This window comes from Copidosoma floridanum, unplaced genomic scaffold, assembly GCF_036245765.1.
Source record: "Copidosoma floridanum isolate Cflo_tuat_1 unplaced genomic scaffold, Cflo_Japanese_pri ptg000013l, whole genome shotgun sequence".
Taxonomy (NCBI): Eukaryota; Metazoa; Arthropoda; class Insecta; order Hymenoptera; family Encyrtidae; genus Copidosoma; species Copidosoma floridanum.
In genome coordinates, this window is record NW_028321890.1 from 37,219,160 (window position 1) to 37,245,871 (window position 26,712).

A 26,712-nucleotide genomic window follows, 5' to 3' on the forward strand; every position below is an offset into this window, starting at 1 on the left:
GACATTTGTCAGCGACGTCGGGTTTAGCGAGTATACCTACTTGAACAAGTGACTATTATATACTGGTTCTCTTTGACGTACTTGTAAGGATTTGTCGTTTCTGAAACTTCAGTGTGTGGGTACTTTGTACTTATTTGTGGGTTTGATTGATTTGCCAAAGGTGATGACTATACACTTTTTGTTTAAAAAAAAATGCGTAAGTTCTATATGTGGGCAAATGTTTAACCGCGTGAAATATCAAGCATAAGTTTAATGTGTGTGTGTGTGTGTGTGTGTGCACGATGCCCAAAAAAGAAAGCGATCCTCCTCCGACGTACAGGGGCGTTCCGCCATGCAAACCTGGAATATAGTAGCTAATGCGCGTCGTCCCAACTCTTCCTCCGCCTCCTCGTCGTCGACGCGTCTGCGTCTCTGCCTCGCTTATACTCGTTTGATTGCAGCATCACAGAGAGAGAGAGAACGAGCTTTTCTCTTCGTCCTTTTCTTTTCCCTACACCCTATATATACGCCGCGCGCGTATCCGGCCCTCATATACATGCTTCCGTCTCGCTTTACGCTTTTCTTTCACTTTGCGGCTTAGGTATACATAAACCTAAATTTAAAAAATACTCGTACTTTTTTTTATCGTTAACGTGCGCTTGCGTGTACATTTTGTTGGGTCAACAACCCACCTGGCTTTTATAAGGATTATTCTCAAGATTATACTCGGGGAAAAATTAAGTGCCGCGTTGCACAAAATCTGCTGTTTTCCGTGGTTGGATTGAAAAGTATACGCTCGCGTGGGAGGATGGAATGAAGGGACTTTTCGATTAACTTTTCGTTAGAAACTCTCCGATTTGACTCTCTCAAGAAGTTACAATTGCAGGGACTCATCGGGAGGTTTGCCGATCCCTCTAAAAAAAAAAAAAACCACGCGCGTTCGATCGGTTGCCAAGTGATTTCGACCAATCCTTCCTCTTCGGTGCATAAAAATTGTGCAACAGCATGAGAATGAACGCCAACACGAGTGTATATAAGGAACCAACGGCGATTCCGTGAATAACGACGCCCACAAAGTGCACCGGCTCCCCGTGATTAATGAGATCGGCCTCTTCCGGTATATACGTTTGCACGATACCCCAGAGAGAGAGAGAGAGAGAGAAAAAAAATGAATATCAAACATTAACACCTACCGCAAAAAATCAGCCGTCCCAGACATCATCGGATATCCCCGGTTTTACAGCGCGTAAGACAAACGCATCGCCGCCCCTTCGCTTTTGTCTGATCTCGGGTCGCGAAAAATAAGGGCTCCCAACGAAACATCCAGCTCTCACGACCACACATACACAAAGCCACGTATATGAGCGGAGAACGGGAGTAGCGGCAGCTCTTTTTAAAATAGAATCGGTATAGTGTAGCGCATTCGGGTGGCGGTCTCGTCCGCGGGGAGACTGTATTACACGTAAATATATATACACACGACGGCACGCGCGCCTGGCAACGAATTAGCGAATAGCGAGAGTAGATATATATGTATATATTTATATTATTCACAGGCCCTAATCTGTCGCCTACTCTCTCGGGGCCGCATGTGCGCGGCTCGCGTTTTATTATATATATGTGTACCGGAGGGGGTTGCGTCTCTTTCACCTTTCGCTCCCTCCCTCTTGAGCGTGTAGTGTGTACATGTATATGTGACGCCCGTCACGAAAATATACTTTTCTTTGCCGCCCCCGTCTCACCGATTTTTTGTCCTTTTATTTCTTCCCTTTTTCAAAAGGCTCGTGCAGCCGAAAAGGGAAAAATCAACGCTGCACTTGCGCACACTTGTCGCATCGGCGGAAGAAGCTTTCTTTTCTTTTTTTTTTTTTTTTTTTTTTTTTTACCAGAGCTTTGATTTTTTAAATCTTTCGTATAACATATTTGGCGTAAAGCTGATCGAGCCATTCGTCGCGTCTCGAGAGAGCTCGTTCGCAGCCTATATACTCCCACAAGTTACGTGCACATAGATGTCGTGTATCCCCAAAGGGAGCAGTGATTTAGTGATCCGTGCAACGTCAGCGGCGGCAGGTCTCACCCGAAAAGAGTCGTGTCGACCCATACGTATATTATACACGCGGCATAAAATATATTTTATAACGATCGAACGGCCGGTCCACGAGGACCGAAGATATACGTGTAGGCGTCCAGTAACGCGTTACGAGATTTCGATGTATATTCGGTAAAATGCCGTAGCGCTTGGGTGAGAGTATATATAAACGTATGTGTGGGTGTGTGGGTGTGCGCGCACTCGGAGCTCCGAAAAGGCCCAGGGGCTCTTCGTATTTCAAAAGGGCCGCGCGGCTCTCCTCGTTACGACGCGCGATCTTTGCGCCGCACCCGCACATATGCCGCCGGTCGCCGCTTGTACAACTTGTTCCAGCGAAGCTGCAGCATTGACGATGAAAAGAAACAAAAAACAGAAAAATGAACAACACGTGACGTATGGCGATTTTTGGCTTCCCCCTTTTGTCCCTGTTTTCATAGCGTTTCTCCGAGACGTTGATTGGAGATTTGTACGGGTGTAGTAGGTGCTTTGGGTGCAATGGGGTTTTCAATTTTTTTTTAACGAGGGAAAAATATACCGGCTCTCAAGTGTATATTATCGGCGCCTTGGGGAATGAAATGTTTCAAAAACACCATCTACGTTATCTTGGAATTGATGTGGGATTTTTTTTTTTTTTTTTTTTTTTTTCTCATATACTTCGTGGGATCGCCACTGCTAGAAAAAAAAAAAAAAAAAGTTGGTATTCCTTGAAGTATCAAAATGATCAAAAGTCTGTATTAGTTTTACTGTCCAACTGGAGATAGTTTAAGTCGAAAACAAGATATTTTTCAAAGTATAGGTACTCTTTTTTTCCTAAAGATGTTGTGGTGCCATTTTTCCTTCCTCGAGGCCTTTCATGCATATATAGCTACATAATAATTCGATCAACTAGTCACTCGTTGTTTTTTTGCATTTTTCGTGTCCCTCACTACTTCCAAAGCTCATTCCGATTTATACATATATATTTTCGTACAAAATGCAGGTATCCATCAGCACCGATTAGGTAATACGGAGCACGAGTGTCCCGATACCTTTTGCGGGATCGGCCCAAATCGTCGCGCGCGAAAAACTTTTTTCGCTCTCTGTGTCGCGCATGTATAGCTGCACTCCCGTGATTTATAGGGCCGCGTCGAGAAGAGCGATGGAGACGCGCGTAGAAGCTGCGACGTCGTAAACGTCTGACGAAAAGCTCTCGTGCTCCGGCTAATGTGCTTTTCGAGCGAGATTAATGGCTCGACTGTTTCGAGGATACTCGACTGCGGCTTTGGGAGTGACAATCGCGCTGATTTTTCAATGCGCTTGAAATAATGATAAAAAAAAAAAAAGAAACATTTGGTTTTCAAGTCGATTTTTTTTTATCGGTATGTATCGTTGCAATTTTTTTTATTCTATAAAAAAAACAGTTGCATCTCGATTTGAGACTTTCAGGCTCTCTGTCGTAGATTAGGAAACAAATAATTTTCTTACTCCTGGACTGAATCGTCAACACCACGGCGATGGAGTTATTACACCATATGATTGTATGAGTCCAATAACTTTATTTTTCTAAATCGAAAAGCAGGTGCTTAGGGTATGGTTTAACGTGTAACCACCAGTGAAACGGGTATTTTTACGTTTTCACGTATACTTGTACGGAGGAGGGAAAAATAAATAAACTTCTTCGATATATACACTGCAGAGTTGAAAACAAGTGTAACCATGGCAACCACCGATCTTCAGTATATTATTATGTGTAGGTCCGTGTCGCTCGACAAAGCAGATTGATATACACACATCAATATTGTAGAGTTGGAAAAAGCCCCAAATGTACAAATATAGTATACATGTCCCGTGATGTACTGAAAATGCCCCAATATATCGAGTAACAAATTTAACGCCCTCGTAACCGAGGCATCAGTTCACACGGGCCCCTCTTGTCTATACACCGAGATGCCCTCCTCCCATTACCGAGAGGTCCAAAACACATCTCACACTGCGGTCGATGCACACGCACACATATGTTTATAGCTCATTATGTATGTATAGATACGAGCAAATGACGACGGCCGCCGTCAAAGGCTATGTACCTAATATATATATATATATGTGCGCGCGCGAGAGTTGGTAATGAAAAAGGTCTCGAAGCCCTCCAGTTTCGTGGAACCGTCGCAAAGCTACTGGTTTCGGGCTACGATCGTATAACACACGTTAGCTATAAGTACTTACGTATATCGCGTGAGTAAAGTACAGTGCGCAAAGTTCATTGCGCGAGGCTTTGTGGTGCACAAATGTTATTATTATTTTTTTTTTTTTAATCCAAGGAGATTCTTGGGGAAGAAAATTTTCTCGAAACAATCGACTCCAGTATCGGCATCTGGAAGCGACGCTGCGTCATGGAAGTGGGTGGGTCCAGCCTCCATACGGTCGCACATTAAAATACCTACAAACAGCTTTTTTTTTTTTTTTTTTTTTGTAATTTGAGCAGCGCATCGTTAGTCGAGCATCCATCATGCGTGCGGTGTGCGTAATGAGGTCTGCTTCTTTGATCTGCTCCTGGATTTCGGGACTATGCAGAATAATATTGTATATGGTCTCTGTTTAAATGAATTTTTAAGTCTTTCTTTTCTTTTTTTTTTTTTTTTTTTTTTTTTTTTTTTTAATCGAACGAGCTTTTATTCATTTCTTTTTTTTTTCCTTCATCGAACGAAATAATCGTGATTTAGGTACATTATATACCTAATACTTTGTACAGATAATATAAAGTTGCGGTTAAAAGAAACGTTTGAAAACTCGGGGTTCGCAGGTTCGGGTTGCTTGAGCAGTTTATTGACAATACTGTGAAAAATAATGCTGTGCGCCACTTACAAAACGATGTATACACACGAAAATGGATAAGCTTCGAGGCTTGTACATTTTATTTTTGTGTTATAACGATCGAAACGTGGGGAAATAAAAAATAAAAAAAAAAAGCACCAACAAACAAAAGTATACTCGGGGAATCGATACACGCGGGATTACTATAAACCTAAATATATATTTACACAAGAGTATGATCGAGGGAAGAAAAAAAAAAAGAAAGGAAATACCTATTTACACCGAGAGATTACGTGAATCCGTACTTATCTCTTGCGAGCGAGCAAGAGTCGTTTGTGCGCGAGTACACGTCGTTAACAATTGAGTATTAAATTACTAAAGTGTGCGCGTACTAATGTATACCTTATGCAATTTAACGGAGAAAAATCGCATACTAAAGTAGCGATGTTGGTAAACAATGTGTATTGTACATCGAAAGTAACAAAAACACGGTTTTCGCGTGTTTGACTCCGTTAATTGAAACGATTCTTTTTTTTTCATCCACGAGCTTGAAAAGAGAGATCGTCGAACCGACCGCGATTCGTCACCTTTCGCTCCGACTTACGTGCACTATAATATACGCACATTAAATCAATGAATAATATAATAGCAACACCAACACAAGGTATTTGTTTTTAACTTATCCCTATGTATATAATATGTTATATAGTAAGGTACTACTTTTGAAAAATCATCGCGGTTGAGTATGTTACTTTTGAAACTGTGTCCGATGAGTGATGCGATTGGTCGAACTTTTGTATGAAAAATTGCAGATAAAGGCGACTCGTTGCCATCACTTTGATACACGAAATACTGTACACAACGCATACATGTATATACACATACGCGCAATAATTACATGGATCCGAAGGATTCAACGTCGCGCGTGTAGCGTATAATACCAAAAGCAGCCCATTAGCGTGTCCCTAATCGGCGCAAGCGGCGTGAAAGGTCTGCATGTGGTGGTGACCGGGTACCGGTAGGCCGACCCCGGACTGATGATGGCTCAGGTGGTGATGATGGTGGTAAAGGGTCGAGGCGTAATACTGCTGGTGTCGTAGGTGGTGGTGGTGGTGGTGGTCACTCGGAAGGGTTTCGCTGCTACTGCCCGAGGAGGGCGACGTCGACGACGAGGACTGCATCCTCTGGTGGTGATGGTGCTGCGGCGAGTCTCCGCCACCCGTACCGAGGTGGTGGTGGTGGTGCGGGTGTAGGTGGTGGTGGCGCGCGAGATTGTCCGCTACGAGGCCCGGGATCGCCCCCGACAGGATGTCGTGGACCGTGTGGGAGCTTGGCCAGTGCAAACTAGCCGCCGCAGCCGCCGCCGCCGCAGCCGCTGCCGTTGTCGAGATTGGCGGCGAGGCCGTGCACGCGGTGACCACCGACGGAGTGTTTGGCTCGTTCGACGATGGCGGCGAGGGCGACGGGTTGCTCGGCTGCTTACACGACGACCCCGGAGAACTCGGCATAACCCCTGCAATTAATTTATGATTTTTTTCTTACACTAAAAACAACACAACTAATCATGAAAGCTATTGGCGACAACAACATCACCAAGGTAAATGAATTTAAATGCAAAACCATATGTAATGAGATGATGTATATAATGTATGTAAAAACAGCGAGTCGGAGGCCCGCGAGCCTCGTACCCACCCTCCTCGATGGCCAGGAACCTCCGGAAATTATTGGCCCCTTGGTCTTGTTGGTTCTCCGGCTGGTGATTCACCTGGTGGTGCGACGACGACGACGACGACTGTTGTTGCTGGTGGTGGTGCAGGTGGTGACCCACGGGCGAATGATAAGCCGTGGGCACGTAGGGCATGGGCGGACACAGGGGCGCCCCGGGATACAGGTGGTGGTGGTGGTGGTGGTGGTGATGGTGGGCCGGATGGTGCGGGTTGTGGATGGCAGCGGCAGCAGCGGCGCCCACCTTGTTGCGCAGTATCCTCGAGATGCTCGATACCGAGGGCACGTTGTACTTGTCGCAGACGCCGTCCGAGAGCAACCTGTCCCGTATCTCCCAAGCGAATATACCGGGATCCTTGAGCTTGAGTTGCTTTATGTACTGTACGACCTTGGGAGTGGTGACGCGGGGCTTGCTGCCCCCGATGGCCCCGGGCAATATGCTACCGGTCTCGTGGTAACGGGCAAGTATTTTGGAGACGCAGCCGTGGCTGACCCGCAGCTGCCGGGATATGTCGCAGGGCCGGATACCCAATTGGGCGAGCTCGACGATACGCAGACGGACGGCGTTGGGCAGGGGCCGGCCGTTCACGAAGACACCTCCCAACTGGTTAACCTCCCCGTACTGCTGCTGTACTTGGGTCTGCTGCTGAACCTGCGTCTGTTGCTGCTGCTGCTGATGCTGGCCAGTCTCTGCGACACGCAATTTTCCAACGAGCCGGGACATTCAGTAAATATTATCATTATGTATATATGTTATGTATGTGTTAGCGCGTGCTTCCGATGCCATGTAATATCACGCATTTGCAATTATTAAACCAACGGTTGGACGGTCGCTCGGCCCTAGCGGTGCTTTCGCAATGTTTGGGGGGAGGGGGGGGTGCAATAAATCAGGCCTCTTGGCTCTTTTCCGCGGATAATTTCAGCGACGGATCCCGCGCAGCGTCCATTATTTCGCGGCGTAGGACTCCCTCGCGGTCCCCACCCCCGCCTACAGGAGGTGGTACAAGCTCGCGCGAGAGAAGCTTAAACTCGGGGCACCCGAGCTTTTTCGAGAGCATATACATACATATATATATACCGAGGCTCGGCCGAGCGTGAAATGGAAAACGCTAAAATAACTGGCGGTGACGGCTCTGTAGGGGTTTCCTGAATCTCTTACCTATAGCTGGCCTGTCAACCGTTGGTACGTATATATAATATGTACACCAGTTTCACACGAAGCTGAGGATGCGGACCAAGTGGGTTTTCAAAACGCCAGTGGTTTCAGCGGTGACTGTGATGTATAATGTCTTGTATATGCGTACTCGACTCGGGGCGTGGGGCTAGAATAATTCAAAAGTGATACTATTTCGCGCGACGTTTCCGCGCTGTGCTCGGGGCTTTGCTGAAGAGACAGAAAAAACATTGCATCAAAATATACCAGCTACGCTCGTGGAAATTCCCATGTGTTTGTACCTGTGTGGATCGCGCACCCCTATATACATGGCAAGAGAAAAGCTTCGGTAAAGCTATATAGGGTCTATGGGTAAAAGGTACAAGATTTGCAGCACAGGAGTTCACTATATGGCGGTGCTTAATATAACAAAAAGATTGCCGGACCACGTGCTCGGACGATAAATTTCTCGGTCCGCCAGCGCCGAGAAGCCGCGGTGCGCCGCTCCTACGAAAAAGCTCGTCTCCGATCTTACCGATGCTGGAACGCATGCATGGAAGCTCCCGAGGCCAAAAGAAAAGGACGCGCCCGCCAGTCTGGCCGATTCTCGGAAGCACACTGCACATATATATATACCGGTGGAGGGGGTAGGGGGCGCGTTTTTGCTCGGATCGCCGATGGCTTGTCTCTCTGTAGCTCCTTTTTTTTTTTTGCTCCTCTCTCGCTCGCTCTGAATCTCGGAATCGCGAGACTTTAACGGCCGCCTGCGTCAAATGGACCGCGCCGGAGGAAAGGGGGGTATAATATACGTGTAGGCTTTCAAAGGCGCAATGAGGCTTGGGTTTTAATTTCCCCCTTTTTCTGCGGCAATGAGCCTCGATCCTCATTCCAATCGGGAGATTTTTTTTCCCCAACTCTAGAAATGGGTACGTTTAACTGCCGCATCAACCTTACAAGATTTTCCATACCAATTTTACGGGTGATGAGGAAAAAAAAAAAAAAAAAAAAATCACGAGAAATGGCGTATAAATCAGCGTCGAGGAATTTTTCAAGTACACGTGTGTGTATATACATGTACAAGTAACCCTTTCGGCAAGTGGTGTGTACATGACAGGGAACACGCGACGTAAGTACCTATATACTTAGATTTGTACATGTATACGCGAGGGCGCACGTTTATTAAAGGCAAAGGCACGCGCGCGCGTCAAAAGCGTTTTTTGAGGCAATAAGTCGAGAGGGAGCGCGAATGTTTGGACAGAAATCTGTCGCGCGCCCCTTGCCCGAGAGAGAAAATATTATACAAGTGGCGTATATTTTACGTATACCTATAGAGAGAGAGAGAGAGAGGAGCGGAGTATACATATACATATATAAACGAGCGACAAACGTATATAATTCTTCATGCGTACTTTCACGCTTGCACATGTTATTCTAACGAGATTAATTGCACCGCCCTGACACTTTGATACACCCTCTAATAATATACTACGCGCACGTATTATTACAAGGTGTATAGTTGTCAAGCCACTTGCGCAAATAATTAATAAATTTTAATTTATATATACATACATACGTTTCGGCCTTATGGTATACGTATATAATATATAGTACATTGGGTTGGGCACTTTTTTAATCTTTATTCTTTCCAAAAGATCGTTAATGCATAACACGATGCCTATACAATGTCACATCGTGTAATCGGCACACGAGCATTTTTCATTACGCATCATCGCAAACCTCCATCTCTCTTATTTCTGTTGATAGTAGTATGCACAGCGGCTTGTAAATACAACATTCGTAAAACCACTTTGTTTTTCTCGAAACAGTGGACACGAGGACGAAAAAGGGGGTGGCGATTCAATTACCGATCGCCCGCGTTAGCGTCGTCGGAAATAATAATAATTAAAAAGATGAGAGTCACGAAAGTACGTAAATGCACGTGGTCGCGTAAAAAAAGCGGGAATATACTACACACATATATTATATATATATATGCGTTGCATGGGTGTGGCTATATGTATATATTATATTATTATTAGACTTTTTCCCGCGAGGGGTGATGAATGGCCGAGATCAAAGGCTCCCGGCCGCGAGTAGTCGGTTTACACGCTTGTAATACATATGTTTGGCCCAAGGGAAGCAGTCGTAAGAGTCGCGAAGAGAGCGAGAGGGAGAAGAGAAAATAAAAAAAAACGAGTCAAGTTTGCGCGTACGTGTGGGTGTGTGCAGTTCTGCTGCTGCGCGACACTCTCGATCTCGTGTTATACACACGAATATATATATATATATATATGTATAAAAAAGAACGAGGCTCGATGGGGTTCCTCTTACTCGATGAGTGTGGATTTGACGTTTCGTGCACTTTGAGGGACAATTCGATCGATGCGAGATTTTTACATCGACCTCGTAAAATAATGCGTTTTATGTGTACTCGTATACAAGGGTACACGTGAGAGGGGGGGGGGAGTATTCTAAATTCGGAGCTTACATGGAGTCACCGATTGACGTCGAAGGGGCGTCGGGGCGCTTTTTCTTCTTCTATTTTTTTCATACGAGTATCATTGCAAGTACATACTCACAAGTATACCTAAACGTGCGGTGCTCGTTTTTAAAAGTCAACTCGTTTTCCCGACAGCTCCGCTGCTGACAAATTGAAAAACCGCGTTCCATAAATGCTTTTCCGAGCAGCTTTGATTTAAACCGGATACTTACACTCTTCGAGTTTATCGGTTTCAACGATTTAACTACAAATTGAACGAGATGAAGATGAAGAAAAATAATTCCAGTCGCTTGCGTATGGCAAAGCTAAAACATATTACCAATATGCACCCATCAGTAAGTCATCTCCGTGTCTGAGCTTGCAACCATCAGCGTGACATTTTTTCGTCGCTCGTCTCCGGGCTAATTGGAGGAAAACTCGAATCCACTTCCACGCGACACATGTGTCGTGTATTTTGTGTGCATATCAGGCACTTACAGGGAAAATGGGCGGAAGCGTGTAAAATAAATCTCCGCCCACTGGTTAATAATTACATATAATTATGCGTAACGAGCAACAACGCGTGGCGCGCACATCTCGAGCTCATTAGAGTATAGATATTTTATAACGAGCCAAGGTGTTTGTTAACCATAAATACGCAAGTTAAGGGTGTATACACGTTAACAAAGGGGAGGAGGAGTCATAATAACGTCGGTTGCTTGCAGTCAAAGTGGCCGTACGCGAGTATATTATGTACATCGAGTGAGGCTGCGCGCACTTATCCGTTTCGGCCTCTTTCCCGGAGACGAATGTCACACCATCAGGGGCCTATACAGCGTCGAACACGTGTGTTACGCTTACTTGAGCACTTTCCGAGGCGCGCAAGAGTTTATAATGCGCAAAGAGACAGAGAGAGAGAGAGTGTATAATATGCACACAAGTGCGCATATAATATGGAGGAACTTTGGGTACAGTTGTACGTACGCATATACATGCTCGTTAATATACGTTATTATTATATATGAGAAGTTAAGGGCAAGATTGATGCCCGCGTGCATAAGGACCATTTAGATGCCCAACCGAGCTGCGTTTGTTATGACGCGTACTTTTGCATGCTCGCGTGTGTTGACGAGTGTATGTAGGAAACAGATCTCGACGGGTTGCGCGCTTGCCATTATTATTTTTCTTCCGATGGGATGGAAATCGGTCAACATACCAATTTTCGATCGATTATCGTTAAGGGGTTTTTCCGAAATCTCGTAGGAGGAAAGTAGTTCCTCGCAAGCATGTGTGCTTTTCATACGGGAAAATTGGTAGCCGGTGAATTTGTAGGATTATATAGATTGGTACTTCTATACATGGTCTAAACCAGCAATCGGCTCTTTTCTCGTGTAAATATAAATATGCTGCACACACACCCGTCGGACGGTCAGTCTCTCCTCCCTTTGACTGTGCAACAACCGGCGCCCGAGAGGGCCGTGCAACACACATACACATCCTACCTGTATATAATACCTACAAACGGAAAAGTCGCGTGTTTGTACAGTCTAGCCGGTCCTCCGTCAACTGTATTTGCCGTCTGCGGATGCACGCAAGTAGATATATATATATAATAATGTATTTACCCTTTTTCGGGGGGGTTGAAGAAGAAAAAAAAAAAAAGAAAATCGGCGCCCCCGTTTATTTTCCCTGCAAACACGACTAATTGACGCTAATGAATCCATGTGAGCGCTCTGCTACCTACGGAAGCGACGACGCGTATTGTCTTACCTGTGCACATATTATACTCGTGTCTACTTCATCCCCCGTATACCCTGAACCGATTTTCCTCTTTCGTTTTTTTTTTTTTTTTTTTTTTCATCCCGAACGCTAGGAACAGCTGCCGCTGCTTTGGATCACGTTGCCGATCAGCTGCCGATTTTTTTTTTCTTTGTCGTCAAAGAGTGATTGTACGCTATTCCAATGTTGTTTCGAAGGTATCGAAAATTACAATAAAAACGACTGATTCTTTTTGAAGCGACGATTATACGGTGCCGATACATCCGGAGAAAATCAATGAAAGACGCAAAGTGTGAAAATGAAAGAAAGAAAAAAATGAGCCAAATCTGCGCTTTGCTGGTTGAAACGCGTTGGAGTGAAACACTTACCCATTAAAATCGAATCCATGTTGGGGTGTCGTCGGGGTGCTCGCAAAAGGCCGTCGGGCCGGGCGCGTCGCGTGCCACCCGGTATACACTTGCGAAATAATCTTTTACCGAAGCAACTGTCAATGATCCTCGACAAACAAGTCTCCCATCGCTAGACTCGGGTGCTTCATCTTCTTACTAAATAACACTCTGTCGAATTACACTGGACAGAGACACGCACGTAATATTGTACCATTGGTAAAAAAAAAAAAAAAACAAAAAAAGAAAAAAAACAACACGATCGAGGAGGTAAGACCTATAAACTCGCGCACTCGCAACGAATCCCAGTGGCAAAATTGTCAAACAACACCAAGTAGAAAGCACAGTTGAGTATCACCGGTGTAAGGACGAAAGTCGAAAAAAGTCGTTTTCAGAGCCGACGATGCCAGGGGAGGGGGAACAAAAACAAAAAACAAAAAAACAAAAAAAAGAAAGAGGGAGGCGTTCGGGCGCTTATCGGGCCGGTTCGCCCTGCCTCACTGACCGGGCACGACAGATTTACCCGAGCAGAAATAAGAAATCCCCGAGCGTGCGTGCAGTGTCGCCGCTCTCCTCCTTCCTCCCCATCTTCTTCCTCCTTCGCTCTCTGCCGACGCTTTCAAGCTCTACATGGACCCTCGGGATATACATATATCATACCGAGACTGCCTTCCCTCGCGCCTAAGCCATATAATGCCTATACGTTTTTATACTTACTCGTGTGCGTACAGATCGAGCGAGAAGAGGACCACTTTTGCGCGATGTGCGTGTGTTACATTAAACATCATACTGATGCATAAGTGTACCAGATGAGAAAAAAAAAATTACGCGAGCGCGTACTCGCATGAATATTACATACACATATCACGAGGCTTGACTCGATATCGCTGACGATTGCTCCTCGGTATAATGTATGTGCGCTCCGTATATGGTCTCGGGGAAATAGTCGTACAGCCGATTTATATCCAAGTAATTGATTGATTGTTCGAATCGATGCGCCGTTTTAAACGGCGCGTGTACATCATTAATGCATTGCTACATAGATATTCCCCTTTGGATAATTTATGCATCAATGGAATTTCAGAGCAACGAATTGTAGATTCACGTGTCGCAAGCTCGCGGCCACAAAATGCAATGATATAATATTTTTGCAAGTGAAAAAAAAAAAAAAAATAAAAATAAAGAAAAAACAATCAATCCACAAATCTATGATAAATGGCACAATGTGCCAATTTATAGTATACAAAAGCAACTAATAATACACGCGTGGGGCGAATCAAGTAGCGCGGACCACCTTAAATAACCCGAGAGAGAGAGAGAGTGGGAGAGAGATATTAGATGTTGAGATTGGGTGCGCGCGGGCGCATCTCATTCGCTCGTGACGGCAGGCATGAAGGAGAAAGGGGGTGGGAGGAGGCATCCCATACTATCTCATCATCTCGTATATTATTTTCTCTCGGTTCGCGCAATACGCGTATAAATGAGCTTCTGGTATACATATACGTATATATAAAAGAGGGGGTGGTCCGGAGAGGGGGAGAGAAAAGATGATACGAAGAGAAGAGAGAGGGAGTCCGCGGAGGGGGTGTGGCCGGCGCTCGGCCGAGGCGGTTCTACGTCGGTGCGGGCCATTGGAGATGCTCATACAGCGTGGCGCGGCCTACTCTTTCTCTCTCTCTTTCCTTTTCTTCCTTCCTATATCCTCCCCGAGCCCAACACGCCCCTCATGATTCACCTATACACTCCACGTACCATATAATAATATGTGGTACACATACATCGTTACAACAGGTGCGTCAATTTAAACAGGTTTTTTTTTTTTTTTTCATTACTTAGGTGTATTGGTTATAATTATATAGTATACAGGAATTCAATCGGGTAACCCTTACCGAAACGCTCAAAATGTATAAAATTACATGCACATTGCACATGTGAATTTGCGCAACAAACCCCTCGTGTCGTCATATTGCCAATTTAATGTTCATTTGACGGTAGATTTAGCGAGTTATTTATTAGTATACAGCGGCGCGGCGTTACTTGGGATGCTACCGAGGTGTATTATTTATATTTATAGATGCTCACATCTTTGTTGCAAAACGCAAAATTGATTCGTTTCTTTGTTCTACTCGATAAAACTTGAAAATGTTATCAAACGCAAAAGAGAATGTACCGTATATTTGTAAACGAAATGCAATAATGTCAAGTAAATATGTACCAGCGTGGGTGATGGTGCACACTTACCCCGTAGGTATAATATACAGTCGGCGTCACGAGTATAGGTATATATACATTAAACGAATTTGCTGGTTGTGAAAATGTATCGTTCCAAGTGCTCGTTTTCATTAGCATCGCCCACCAGCCCCCACGGTATTTTGGCACGATCGGTACGCTCCGCGTACACGTGTATGTATAATAATAATACTCTGGTCCGCGCGGTCGCGCCCGATCGCCAAATTCTACGTGGTTCTTCCGTAAATCATCATCAACGGCGTGTAATAACGCGGCCGATTGTTTTTGTTGAAATTAAAACGCCGGAACGGCAACGTACAGCCGTGAAATTGTTGCACCCCCTCGCCTCCACCCCCAACTTGAAATCATATAGTCGGCGAAGCTAGTAGATGCCAATTTTTGTTGTACAAAATTGTACATGTAAATCTACGTGTACAATAAAATATCTTGGAAATCATCACGTGTACATGTAAAAACAGATGGAACATTTTCAACTTTGGTCAGTAGAGTTTAGAGAAAAACGAGATGTAAAAGGAAGTACTATACGGTGGGAGTTGAAACATTGTTTTTTCGTTTATCTTAAACACAACAACATTACACTTTTTGCAAATGTATGTTAAATTGTAAAAAAAAAAAAAAAGAGCTCTCGTTGTAACAAGTTGTGACTCGCGACTATATTTGACGAAAGTCGTAAAGATTTCGTTCACCCACCATGGACACGGAAAAAAAAGTCTTCGCCATGAGCTTCCGTCTATAAAATTTCATCCATCCAGACGATTGGTCGGATACATCATGCACTGCACCGAGAGGGAAAAGCTCCATGGGATACCTATTGGGTATGAAATGAGCAAAGGCCGTTTCACACCGCGGAGCAGGGAATTATTTGGCCGTGAGCCCAAAATTCTAAATTTACAGTTTTCCCGGCCCCGCGGCTGCTGCTTTTCTACGCGTGTGCGCGCATATGCATGCTTTCTTGCAAACGAACGGGCATTTTTCGCCCAATGAAAGCCAAAGGTCTCGTTTCGCCTTTTTTTTCCCTCCCGCGTGCGTGAATTTTATGCTTTCCAAGTTCGAGCTTTTGCTGAGCGCGGGAATAGTTGTATATATTATCCACTTACGTTTGAGTTATTTTCAGAGTATACAACGCATCATCCCGGGCACACGGACTTTTTCACGAAAACGAGCAAAAAGTACACGGTACTTTCGTTATTACAAGTTGTAGAGTACAAACGAGAAGAAAACTTTTGGGCCCTACTCCATTGCCATTTTTTTAAAAACTCGTGTTTTTATAAGTTTGAAGAAAAAAAATCGTTAATAAATCGTGATTACGAAGCCTCGAGCAATAACTTCGGATGTATTTACCGTTTGTTTATTTTTACAACTCGTCTACCGAAACGGGGAAAGAAATTGTAATTTTTACAGGTATGTGTAAAACATCACAAAGTGGTTAGTGCCAAAGTAAACTATAGGTGATGGTCATTAAGCGGTATTGTCTTTGGTACGGAAATTAATACAATAATGAAAAAATCGACGATACGCGTCTGTGGGTAGCACTGGTACTGCGGGACCTGCTCCCACCGAGAGGAGTATCGCATCCACCGCCACCATGTGTGGTACTCGATGGTACATTATAATATATGTACTCGATTGCTGCAATTTGCGTTATAATTCACTACTTATTCTTTTTTCGATTACTTTTCAAAGAACAAAATTATACAAGATTGCTTTCACATCAATGACTTTGGCTACTCATGCGTATAGAGCGTCCGAAGTGACTGGTTACTAGTTTTTCTCGCCTCAAGCTAACGCAATTCAATTATTGTGTTTCCATATTAAAACACGTTTTTGAAAAAAAAAAAAAAAAAAAAAAAAAAAAACATTAAGAAAAAAGACGTAACTCGAAGCAATGTTTTAAATGGCTTGGTACATGAAATATAACATAGATTTTGTGTAACAACCCATATACATATCATGTACGAAGATGGCGCAAAGCGCACTCGCGATATTTATATTCGTTAACCTTTTTATCTAACTTTGCTAACTCTATATCGGACTCCAATTTTTCTCATCCAAATTGCAATTCCTCCTTAATTTCAAAAAATGGGCGGACAAATAAACGATGATGATAAAATTCATTCGCAGTTCTTGGACTCTTTGTGCATGTATGTAAGCGAACAAGATATTATAATGGTATAAAATAGAAACACATGTCCGATGATGCATATACTTATATAAAAATAAAAAAATAAAAACCAGCAGCCGAGTGCACAGCTCTACTTTTATGCAAGTCATATACGTTCTCTTTTCTTTCTCCTCTCCTCGCGGCTGGCCACATAATATGGCGAAGCGACTTAATGGCTCGCGAAGTTCATGGCGCCAGGCGGCCTCGCCTTCCTCCCACCGCTCCGTGGCACGCTACATATACATATTAAACACACAGTCTATGTACAAGTTTTCTTTGCTATACTGCTGCAATCTGATAAGATAAAAAGTTTCACGTTGACTTGGATTTCAATGAGGTGAGATTTTTTTTCTTTTCGATTACATAAATGAAATATTCAGCTTTTTTTTTTTTTGTTACAGTACTTGTTTTATCTTTATATTTCAATAGGATGAAAGCATACGTTATTTACAGGCGACTTTTTGTGATATAATTTTTAATTATGCTAAAATTCACGATAATTATTTTACAATAGTTGATTTTACCCCACTATACAGGTGAGTTGCAGTGCACACAAACGATGCGAGTTATGCCAAGGTACGGCAAAAACTCAATTACAACAACGTACATACATTTATGCGTTTTTAAGGTCCTTATTGCTAAAGATACAAACTAGTCCCTGACACGGTAAAAATTACTTACTCGTGGTTAGAGAGTTTTTTTTCTGCAAAATTGAATACGAAACGTGTCAAGATAACTGGATTTTTTGAGTGAACTAGTTAATTTGATTTTCAAATAAAAAACTATGAATCCAGATATGTCACGAATGTAAAAGATCATTGTACTCTGAAATTGAAAAAAAAAAAAAAAAACTTAAAATATTACAGCTTTGCCATTATCAATGAAAACCACAATCACGCAAAGTATACATACGTTACAAGTTCATACACTTCGCTTTTGTTCCAAAATTTTCACACATCATGATAATACACTCATGTACAAAATTAAGACCAACGTTAATCTGTACTCTCATCCATCTTCTCGTCTTGCTCTTCTTGCAGTATTGAAATACTACTTTCATCTCTCTCCAATTGAGTAGTTTCTTCATTGTCAACTGGACTATCATCCTTACTTTCACCTTTGCTACTGTCTTTATCATCTTCCTCTTTTTCTTTACTATCGTCACAAGCATCTTCTTTTTCTTCTTCCTTACTGTCGTCTTTCTTTTCTTCTCGTTTTTTTCCCATACTGTCCTCTTCTTTTTCTTTTTTAATCACTACTTTACTTAGGGCTATACTTTCTGTTGTATCTTCTTCTTTACTCTCTTCTTTATCCTCATCATCATCTTCTTCTCTGTCTTCTGTGTGTTCATATCTATCTACTTCCTTGTCTTCAACTTTATCGTCATGTTTATCTTGCTCTTTAAACTTGGAACTTCTTTTTTTTGTTTGACTATCTGTATCTGTCATTCTGACATCTCCATTTTTTTCCGGATTAGGGTCACGATTTTCTTCTTCAGGTTCTTCCATCGAATGGTCAAAGTTTTCATTAGATTTGTTATGTGAATTTCTGTGACTTCCAGCTTGAGATTGGATCATTTCAAGTTCATCCACTAATTCTCTCTCTCTCCTATCGATTTCAGCTGTAAAATAAGTTTCAGTTTATGCATTAGTTTTTTTGAAGCTGATTAAATGTATATTCACGAGAAAATAAAAATACCTTTAAGTTCATTTGAAGATTCCTGTAACAATGTGTCAGTTTGAGGTGTACTTCGTTTAGGCAAGTAATAGATCGATGGTTGAGTTTTTGTTTTGATAAAATTTAGGAGAGGAATCTGTGAGCTACGCCAATCTTGATACTGCTTACTTCGTGCTAATTTTATTTCAAGAGCCTTAACTTGTGCTAGCTGCTGTTTCCTACTTAAAAACAACTGTTGTCGCTCTCGTTTCAGTTCCTCCTTCTCTCTTCTCTTTGCTTCTTCCACTCTTGCTTCAACCTCTGCCTTTTTATCTTCCTGAAATTTAACAATAGACGCATATTCATCACTGTTGGTACGCAATTTTTTGAAGTACCTTATCTATTGCATGAAATAATTATAAACATATTTTTAAGAGAGCAGTAAGTAACCTTTGCTTTTAGTTTTGTTTCTTCCTGACGGAATTTTTGAAGGGTACCCAAGAGAGCACCAAACATGCGTCTGTTTCTCTGTTTACTCCTTTCATCTGTGCTTTCTCTGCGTATAACGTCTTGCCTGGATGGTATTTCTCGAGGTGTTGCTATAACTCTAGAAGATACTGCCGGCTACAAAACACGGGATAAGCAATGTAAGTACTGAATAAATCAATCTATAATGAGGTATGATTTGAAAAAAAAGTCAAAGTACCTTAAAAGCATTGTCATCTTCATTGTCACTGTCATCAGCAGCAGGAGCCCTTGCACTCAATCGACTGAATACAGTTTTTGGTTCAGGATTATTGTTGTTGTTATTGTTATTGTTAGTGTTGACATTGTTACTGCCTTGTTGCCACCTTCTTTTAGGCCCAAAACCATTATTTGGGAAATCAGTTCCTGATCTGCGTCCTCTAACGTCATCTTGCATAGGCCTCTTTTGAGCACCTCTAAGCAAATAGATTATTCAGTGAAATTTGCTTGGAAAGAAATTGTAATGAATAACATTGATAAAACAAGTCACTGTGAAAAATCAGTACTATAATGTTGCATGTAAATGAAAAAAAAAAAAAAAAAAAAAAAAAAATTGTTAACAAGCAGCTCTAAAAATTAAACATTGCAAATCTTGTGACTTGACTGCACATGCATGACCCAATAATTGCCACCAGGACGATAGGTTATGTTCCACACAGTTACACTGATGTAATGGGAAACGGAAAGAACAAGAGAAGCGTAAAAAAAAGCATTAGTGCCCACCTATTTTGGACAGGGGCTACAGCGCCGTTCTCCCCGTCAGGTACATCTCTGCCGAGGATCTTCCGGATATTTTTCTCGAGACCACGCAGGCCGTCCTTGGCGGCTTCAAGCTCCGCTTCAAGCTTCTCGGCACCCCAGAGCTCCCTCATGACTGAGTCTCACTGTGTCTGTTTTGATAATGTTTTCCCCTGTAACTTTGACAAAGCTCTTCTCCTATATCCCCATGGATTCAATCCTGGAGTAAGTATATAGGCTCCAATTGTCTGGCTGCAGGTCACGAGCAGGAGTTACAGCACTTACAGCTTTCGGTTTATTGTCTGTCGTGCTAGCGTTTGATAAGTACCTATGCTTATGTACTCAAGCCAATCAGACTCATTATCAGCGTCATCACGTCACACCCGGCGACCAACACCTAGTTTTCCAATTAGATTGAGCTATTGTGATATTTGTAATTGTTACTACAATTGCAGTTTACACTTACGCAGTATTTCGTATATCTCGGTGTGAATGTATATGAGTATATGTACAATCTACACTACAATTGACTACAGTATTATCCCGCGACGACCCGCGACGGCTGCGACACGCTTGGGCCGCTTATTTTGCTTATACCTACCAGGTGTATATAATACCTACATGTGGTGTACGAGCTATAAACAATACAACTTGTATTTTACAATCTACAATGTACACGTGATAAGACAAATAGGTAAAGTACACACTTTCTGATTTCGTAATCAAAAATTAATGTTGGGAGTTGAGACAGATGAGAAAAATATGTAGTACACACAAAAGTTGGTATTATAATAGCCGAGATAAGACAATACCTTTAAATGCATAAGCCCTACCGCGAGGCATAACGTGGTATATTTAACTTTTCTTCTAAATAAGTATAAGGAAGTTTCTTAATAGTTTTATACTTACTTACCAAATATGATCAATTTTTTAAATACTATTGTACTAAAAAAGTAAAAAAATGTACATACAATTCATCGAGAAAATTTTTTTTACGATTATTTCATTTCATTATGGTCAGTTAGATAATTGTGGATAATATAAATACTGATACAATACCAAGTGATGGTTACCAATTGTCACTTGGCAAGGCTGAAACTCTACTTTCCAACAAATTTCATTTTTTTCAACTGTAGGTGGCGGGATTAGTGGTTTGAATCAGGAAGGATATTTTGAAGTGAAGATACGATTAAGTAAATCTTACTCAACTAATATCTTTTTATTTGATATTTTTTAGTCTCCATAATAATTACTTATAAGCACACATGTTTTATCACAGCGAAGAAGTCCAACGTTGTAAAGCGCTGAACGTATACTAGGAGGTATAATTATGGTTTTACTTTTTACGGACTTTCTTGTATTTTATAAAAACATTGAAAAAAAAAAAAAAAAAATTCGAGTAGCTTTTTCTTTCAATTATTGATAATCTTGTTTTAAAAATTTATAATACATAAAATACATAAAAATGGCGAATAAATGTGATTAAACAGCTAGAGGAAGACTTGCTTGAATCCCCCAGCACGATAGCATGTAACAGTAAGCTTGAATACTATGATAAATGATACATAAAAATTTCGATAGAATCCTAAAGTTGATGCAGACTTATACAATAACTTCACGTTATGCTTTCATTATCACCAAAAGTCCATTTCATCTCATAGCACATTTCATGTGAAATTGATTGAAAATTCATTCTTCCAGTGTTAAACTGTTTTAATGTACAACTATTTATTGTCATGAAAAATCTAGAAAAGTCAAGATTCAGAACACGTGCAATTGACGAGCATAAACTTGCATCGACTTTAGCTTGAAAAGGTCTAGGGCGCAATAAAAATAATACAGCGAGATTATTAAATTTATCATGAGAGGTAAAACATAAGAATAAGATATACATGTATAGGCTTTTTGACGTAATCATATTTTACACAGAGAGGAGAAATATCCTTTGGCTTTAACGATATTTCATACCGAAAGTAAAGAGTAAGGCGCGCCCCATTATGTAGTAATATCTCAGACCATAAACTAACATCTAGTCTTAATCTAGTCTATACAATTGTACAATGCGTCCTTAAACATTAGAATATATTAAAATCACATTGTCATTTACCGCGACAGTAATACTTTATTCACGTTTATTTTATTCGTTGCGCCTGAAAAATGGCATTTTAAAAAACTGTTTTTTTTTTTTTTTTTTTGTTCAACTCCATGAACCCTTTTCTAGATTAATATTTCGCAAGGTATAAAAACGTTATAAATATGTACTAGGTTTTTATGCGTAAAATTTATTTTGCAGCTGAAAGACCCAACCAAAATCTGCACAGCATATGATATCATCATTGAATCGCTCGATTTTTTATGATGGAGTTTAAGTCACTGTCGTTGAAATGTATAAATCACTAGATTGCTACCAAAGTTAATGTAAAGTAAACTTTGTGACGTTGGTAAACTCTAAATGCATCACTATAGAACTGAATTGTATTAAACCAGTTATATAGATGTGAAATAAAACAATAAACTCCCAAAATAATTTCGTTAAAAACAGTTTCGTTGACAACACGTAATATGTTGAAAAGTGCATTGCTGCATCAATTTAGGCCACGGTTGCAAGGCGTAGATGCAATTCTAGGTATAAAACAATAGTACATACTTTTCACGTTTTGATACAACATGAGAGATGCTTTCCAAAAAGGATTCATAACTGCATGGACCCGTGTATACACTTGCGTTAGTTGATGGTCTGCAAGCCTCCGCATTTTTCATTTGTTTGTGCATTATTCAACTTTTATAAGTTAGGTGCTTAGAAATGTCTAACTGATTAATAGTGGAGTAAAACGAATAAACGGTTTAAAATTTTTCAAATCATAAAAAAAAAAAAAAAATAAAATTTAAATAAATACAATTCAATACTTTAATTATTAAAGTATTGCAAAAGATGGATCTTTTTTAGGATGGCAGTATGCATTAAAATGAATAAGGCGAATGCATAAATTACGCGATGTTCAGATGTACATGATCCAAGCGAGGTCTCGCGTATTTTTGCGGGACGAGAACGTAATAATATTACGAACGTATGAAACGAATGTGGTTTTGCGCTTATACTTTATGCATGAACAGCGCTCGCGCGTCGGCAGAAATAAATGAGGATTACATCCATTTTGAGCGATCGTCTCTAATAACGTGATTATGCCTTTGTATGTGAGTGAGTTCATGACACGCGCTGCGTATACAGTACGTCCCTCTTCAGTTTGCATTGGCTTATAATATGTCGTTTATATGTACAATAAATGAATGACAGTCTTGGCGAAACAGACGAGAAGCGGAGAATCAAAGGTGACAAAGCATCCCGTGCTTTCTACTTTTCCTGCAGCTCCATTTATTATCATCAATCGACCAGCTTTCTCGATAGCTGAGGTTCCCTACGTGCCGATACAGTCGTCGCCATTCGCTCTCGTGAACAAATATCCACGCAAATGGATTAAGAGATCCGTTTACTTTTATATCTAATTGTACAATATAAAATGCACATAGTAAACAAGTAAACAAAAAAAAAAAATTTTGATTTCGATTTCTTTCATTTCCTCGCGAAAATCCATCGCCGCGAGTTGCTCATTCCGTTTAATCACCTTGATTGGCAAAAATACTTATAACTCGCGCTCTACCGAACGCGTGAAAGTAAAAAAAAAAAAAAAAATGAGAGACCGGTCGTCTTTTGATCGTTGACGAGGGCGGACTGTATTCAACGAACCGTGTATGTACATATACATTTGAAGAATACGCTTGCGGTATCAAACCTTCAAATGAAGGAAAGGGAACAGAAAAAAAAAAGAAAAAGAAAAGTGGTGTGTTTTTAAGTGGGCAGGCCGACAATTTCGCAACTGGTCGCGTGTCCGTTGTACGCCTCGGCAGCTCCGTTGGCCTACGTCGTCGCCGTCGTTGGGGTGGTCGCGCTGTTACTGGACGTCGTAGCTGCGCTCTTGGGACTAACTGCGCCCGGGCATGAGTTGTCAGTGCTGTCGCTGTCGGTCTCGCTGGCGACACTCGATACCGAACTGCTCTTGCGCCGACTGCTTTTTTCGCGACACGCATAAGACGCAGGTACAGGCGAGGAACCTGGGCTCGTTGTCTTATGGTTGCTGCAATCTGAGCAAGCGTGACTCTGGCACGAGCTATCGCTCTCACTGTCGACACTGGACATCGGGCTGCCGTGGCGTTGGCGCAATTGCTCGTTCTCCCGGCGGAGCTGTTCATTCTGCTGCTGGAGCTCATCGACGCGCTGCTGAAGGGCCTTAAGCTTCTTCGCTAGTTCCGCGTCCCGAGGTTCGTTCGGATCCGATGCCGTTGCAGCTGCAGCTATCAATGTTACTGCCAGCTGCTGATGGAAAGCAGCCGCTGCGTTGCAGGCGCTGTTCTTGGCACGCAGCCGCTTGGTCAGGCCGTCTATCTTGGCTTCCAGCTGAATGTACTCGGCGATGAGCGCACTCTTACTAAGCTGACTCAACCTCTCGGCGTGTGTCTCCTCGTAGACGTTACAGAACTCCTTGGAAAGAAATTCCTCCTTGGGAGAAAAAAAAAAAAAGAAAAAAATTATCATCAAGTCAAATTTTTTATTTTAAAGATTTATTTGAGTTTGATGGAAAAAATCGTAAAGTGATGTATAATTTATAAAAAAAAAAAAAATGATCAAAATAATGAAATTACCTCATCTGCGGGGGATGAATAAAAATGATCATCGTCGTCACTGTCCATGGAAAAACTGGGACAGCGCCCGCGGGCAACAGGCTTGCTGGAGCTGACGAAATCGGTCGAGTTGGAGGAGACGGGAACAGCACCTGCGATCTTCTCGTCCAGCTCGGGCAAGTCGTTGTGATCGTCCATGAGGAATTGCGTCGTGTTGTACGGTGCGGGTGGATTACGTCCGGCCTTGTTTGGGCGACTCGAGGCCCGACCTCGCAAGCGTTGCTGGAACGACGGCTGCTGCTTCGAGTAGGGTTTGAGCTTGCGGTGCTTCGGCTTACCGCGTCTGGTCTTGCGCTTCTTCGCCGCTACGTCTACGCCGTCTTCCATCGAGACCATGCCGTCTTGGTCGCCGCTGCCGCTGCCGCTCTCGAATCTTTGACATGTCCTGATGAATGGCTTCAATCGCTAAAATACAATTGTTGCAGTTGTACGTTACTCGTCAAAATTAATGATTATCGTTATTATTATGAGCTATGGAACGAGTTTAAAAAATACCCTATTTTCCCGCGAGTTCTAAGATTATGAAAAAATTTTCCAAACCAATTAATTAATTTAATTACAAAATTGGGTAGAAGTTACGTTTCGACATCAGGAGAATTAACACCGTGACGCGTTTTCACGTCTTAAACTTCAAAAAGCTGAATCTCGAATCTTACAAGGGTCAATCACGTTGAGGGACTTTAGGTGCATCGATTTTTCAAAGATCGCTATTAGTATTACAAGCTTGCAGTCATGACAACGCTTGTAGTTGTGGCAATCTCATTGCCGTATATGGCCCTCTTGTTCCGACTGATAATTGGCATGTACGTATATAAGTAATAGCGCTTCAACACCTCAATAATGCTTCCAGTCGGAAAGAGAATAACAAGTGTAAGCATACTTCGCGCTACAATTTAAACAATGAAAGTTTTGAGCTTCATATTTTTTAAAGTGACCTTTATTGATGAAGAAAAAAAAAAGCTAGTTATTGCACACCAACTTTGATCCAATAGTCATTCATTGAATTACGTTTTAGAATTAAACGGAGGAAAAAAAAACATTCGAAATTCAGGACCTAGACAATGCAAGTTTTACCGTTTCGAAGAATATAAGTCACACGAGATCATAAACCCACCCGCACAAGTCGGCTCCGTGCGAGCGAATGCGGAAAAAGTTCTGGAGCAACGACGCCAAGCCAAGAAGGATAGGATTAGGATTTAGGATATAGTTTCTTATACATAGGTATATTGTACTCACATCTTTGCCGTTGACGTCATCGAAGCTCTCCCCGGCAGAGCGCGTGCCGGTCGAGGTGGCCGTGGAGGGGGTTCGCGCCGCCGCGTCAGTCCTCGGCCCCGTTGTCGAAGTCGTTCGCGTCGTCGCGGAGACGGCCATCGCCCTAAGCTGAGCGTCAACCTGGAGCCCCTCGCTTTCGGCCCCGCTCTCCTGGGCCGACCGGTTTTCATCCGCCAATACCATTTCCTCTTCCTGCCGCTGCGGCCGACTCAGGTCCAGGCTGGGCTGATCCTCGCACTTCTGCTGGCGCGGCTCCTGCAGCTCCTCCTCGTTCATGACGCCTATGCTCGGCGACACAGTACTTGCCGCTACGGCGCTCGCACTCATAATGGTATCTATCACCCACTCACTCGCTTCCAATCTCTCGCGCACAGCCGCTTCACATGTACACAAAATACTGCTCGCAAGTGGTCGTGGTGGCTCTCCCAGTAAACGTGCCCGGGCGCACGCGCTTTTCGTTATCTTGGCCCTTCCTGGACCGCGGCTCAAGCTATATAATATATGTGTTCCTGCTGCTGAACTTGCGCCTGCGCAAACTTAACTCCTTTCTATCGGCTTCATTACTATCACACGATACGATGTTGCGCCGCTCGCGAGCGAAAGCGTACTACTTCAGTTGCAGAAGCGTGTAGGACCAGCGTCAACGAGTTCCGCGTCGCGACTACGGTTCATGTGCTGCCGCACGGTAAACAAGCGCCCCAGCCAGGCCCCAGGCTTGCTCTCTCTCTCTCCCCTCCCCTCTCCTTTGCTGTCTCTCTCTGGCTCGGGCAGTTTGATTCCGACGCCCGGTCGGTGATTCCGTGTGCATGCATGTAAAGCACACGGACAGAGTATATCTATATGTTTACTCGCTACCGACAAGAGCTTGCATATACGTGTATAGAACTGCTGTCCGATTCGGCGCGCTAATGCAGCTTTTCCACGGATTGCTGTTCATTAGTGGGAAACGTGTATCGAGCCGTTAAGTTGTGGAGCGGTGTGTGCTGACAG

The 26,712-nt window shown here is 42.6% G+C and overlaps 3 protein-coding genes across 4 annotated transcripts; all 3 read right to left on the reverse strand.

Moving 5' to 3' along the window:
* Nucleotides 1-5,786: 5,786 nt before the first annotated feature.
* On the reverse strand, nt 5,787-12,489 carry LOC106642253 (uncharacterized). Its single transcript, XM_014356963.2, has 3 exons — nt 12,363-12,489; nt 6,551-7,273; nt 5,787-6,371 (listed from the first exon to the last, which is right to left on the reverse strand). Exons 1-3 carry the CDS (start codon nt 12,379-12,381, stop codon nt 5,824-5,826), a joined length of 1,290 nt encoding a protein of 429 aa, XP_014212449.2. The 5' UTR covers nt 12,382-12,489; the 3' UTR covers nt 5,787-5,823.
* Nucleotides 12,490-17,197: 4,708 nt separating this feature from the next.
* LOC106642255 (desmosome associated protein-like protein pinnin) lies at nt 17,198-20,269 on the reverse strand. 2 transcript variants are annotated; one of them, XR_016292935.1, is made up of 6 exons: nt 19,696-20,134; nt 19,154-19,388; nt 18,898-19,071; nt 18,490-18,784; nt 17,704-18,412; nt 17,198-17,616 (listed from the first exon to the last, which is right to left on the reverse strand). XR_016292935.1 is itself a non-coding variant. In XM_014356966.2 (6 exons), exons 2-6 carry the CDS (start codon nt 19,842-19,844, stop codon nt 17,787-17,789), a joined length of 1,479 nt encoding a protein of 492 aa, XP_014212452.2. In that variant the 5' UTR covers nt 19,845-20,107; nt 20,177-20,269; the 3' UTR covers nt 17,198-17,786. The 2 variants fall into 2 exon arrangements, 1 of the variants encoding a protein (XP_014212452.2); XM_014356966.2 differs by adding an exon at nt 20,177-20,269 and having other exon boundaries at nt 17,198-18,412; nt 19,696-20,107.
* A 635-nt stretch (nt 20,270-20,904) lies between these two features.
* LOC106642226 (uncharacterized) lies at nt 20,905-26,395 on the reverse strand. The gene is made up of 3 exons (XM_014356930.2): nt 25,684-26,395; nt 24,409-24,852; nt 20,905-24,265 (listed from the first exon to the last, which is right to left on the reverse strand). Exons 1-3 carry the CDS (start codon nt 26,047-26,049, stop codon nt 23,627-23,629), a joined length of 1,449 nt encoding a protein of 482 aa, XP_014212416.2. The 5' UTR covers nt 26,050-26,395; the 3' UTR covers nt 20,905-23,626.
* Nucleotides 26,396-26,712: the final 317 nt, after the last annotated feature.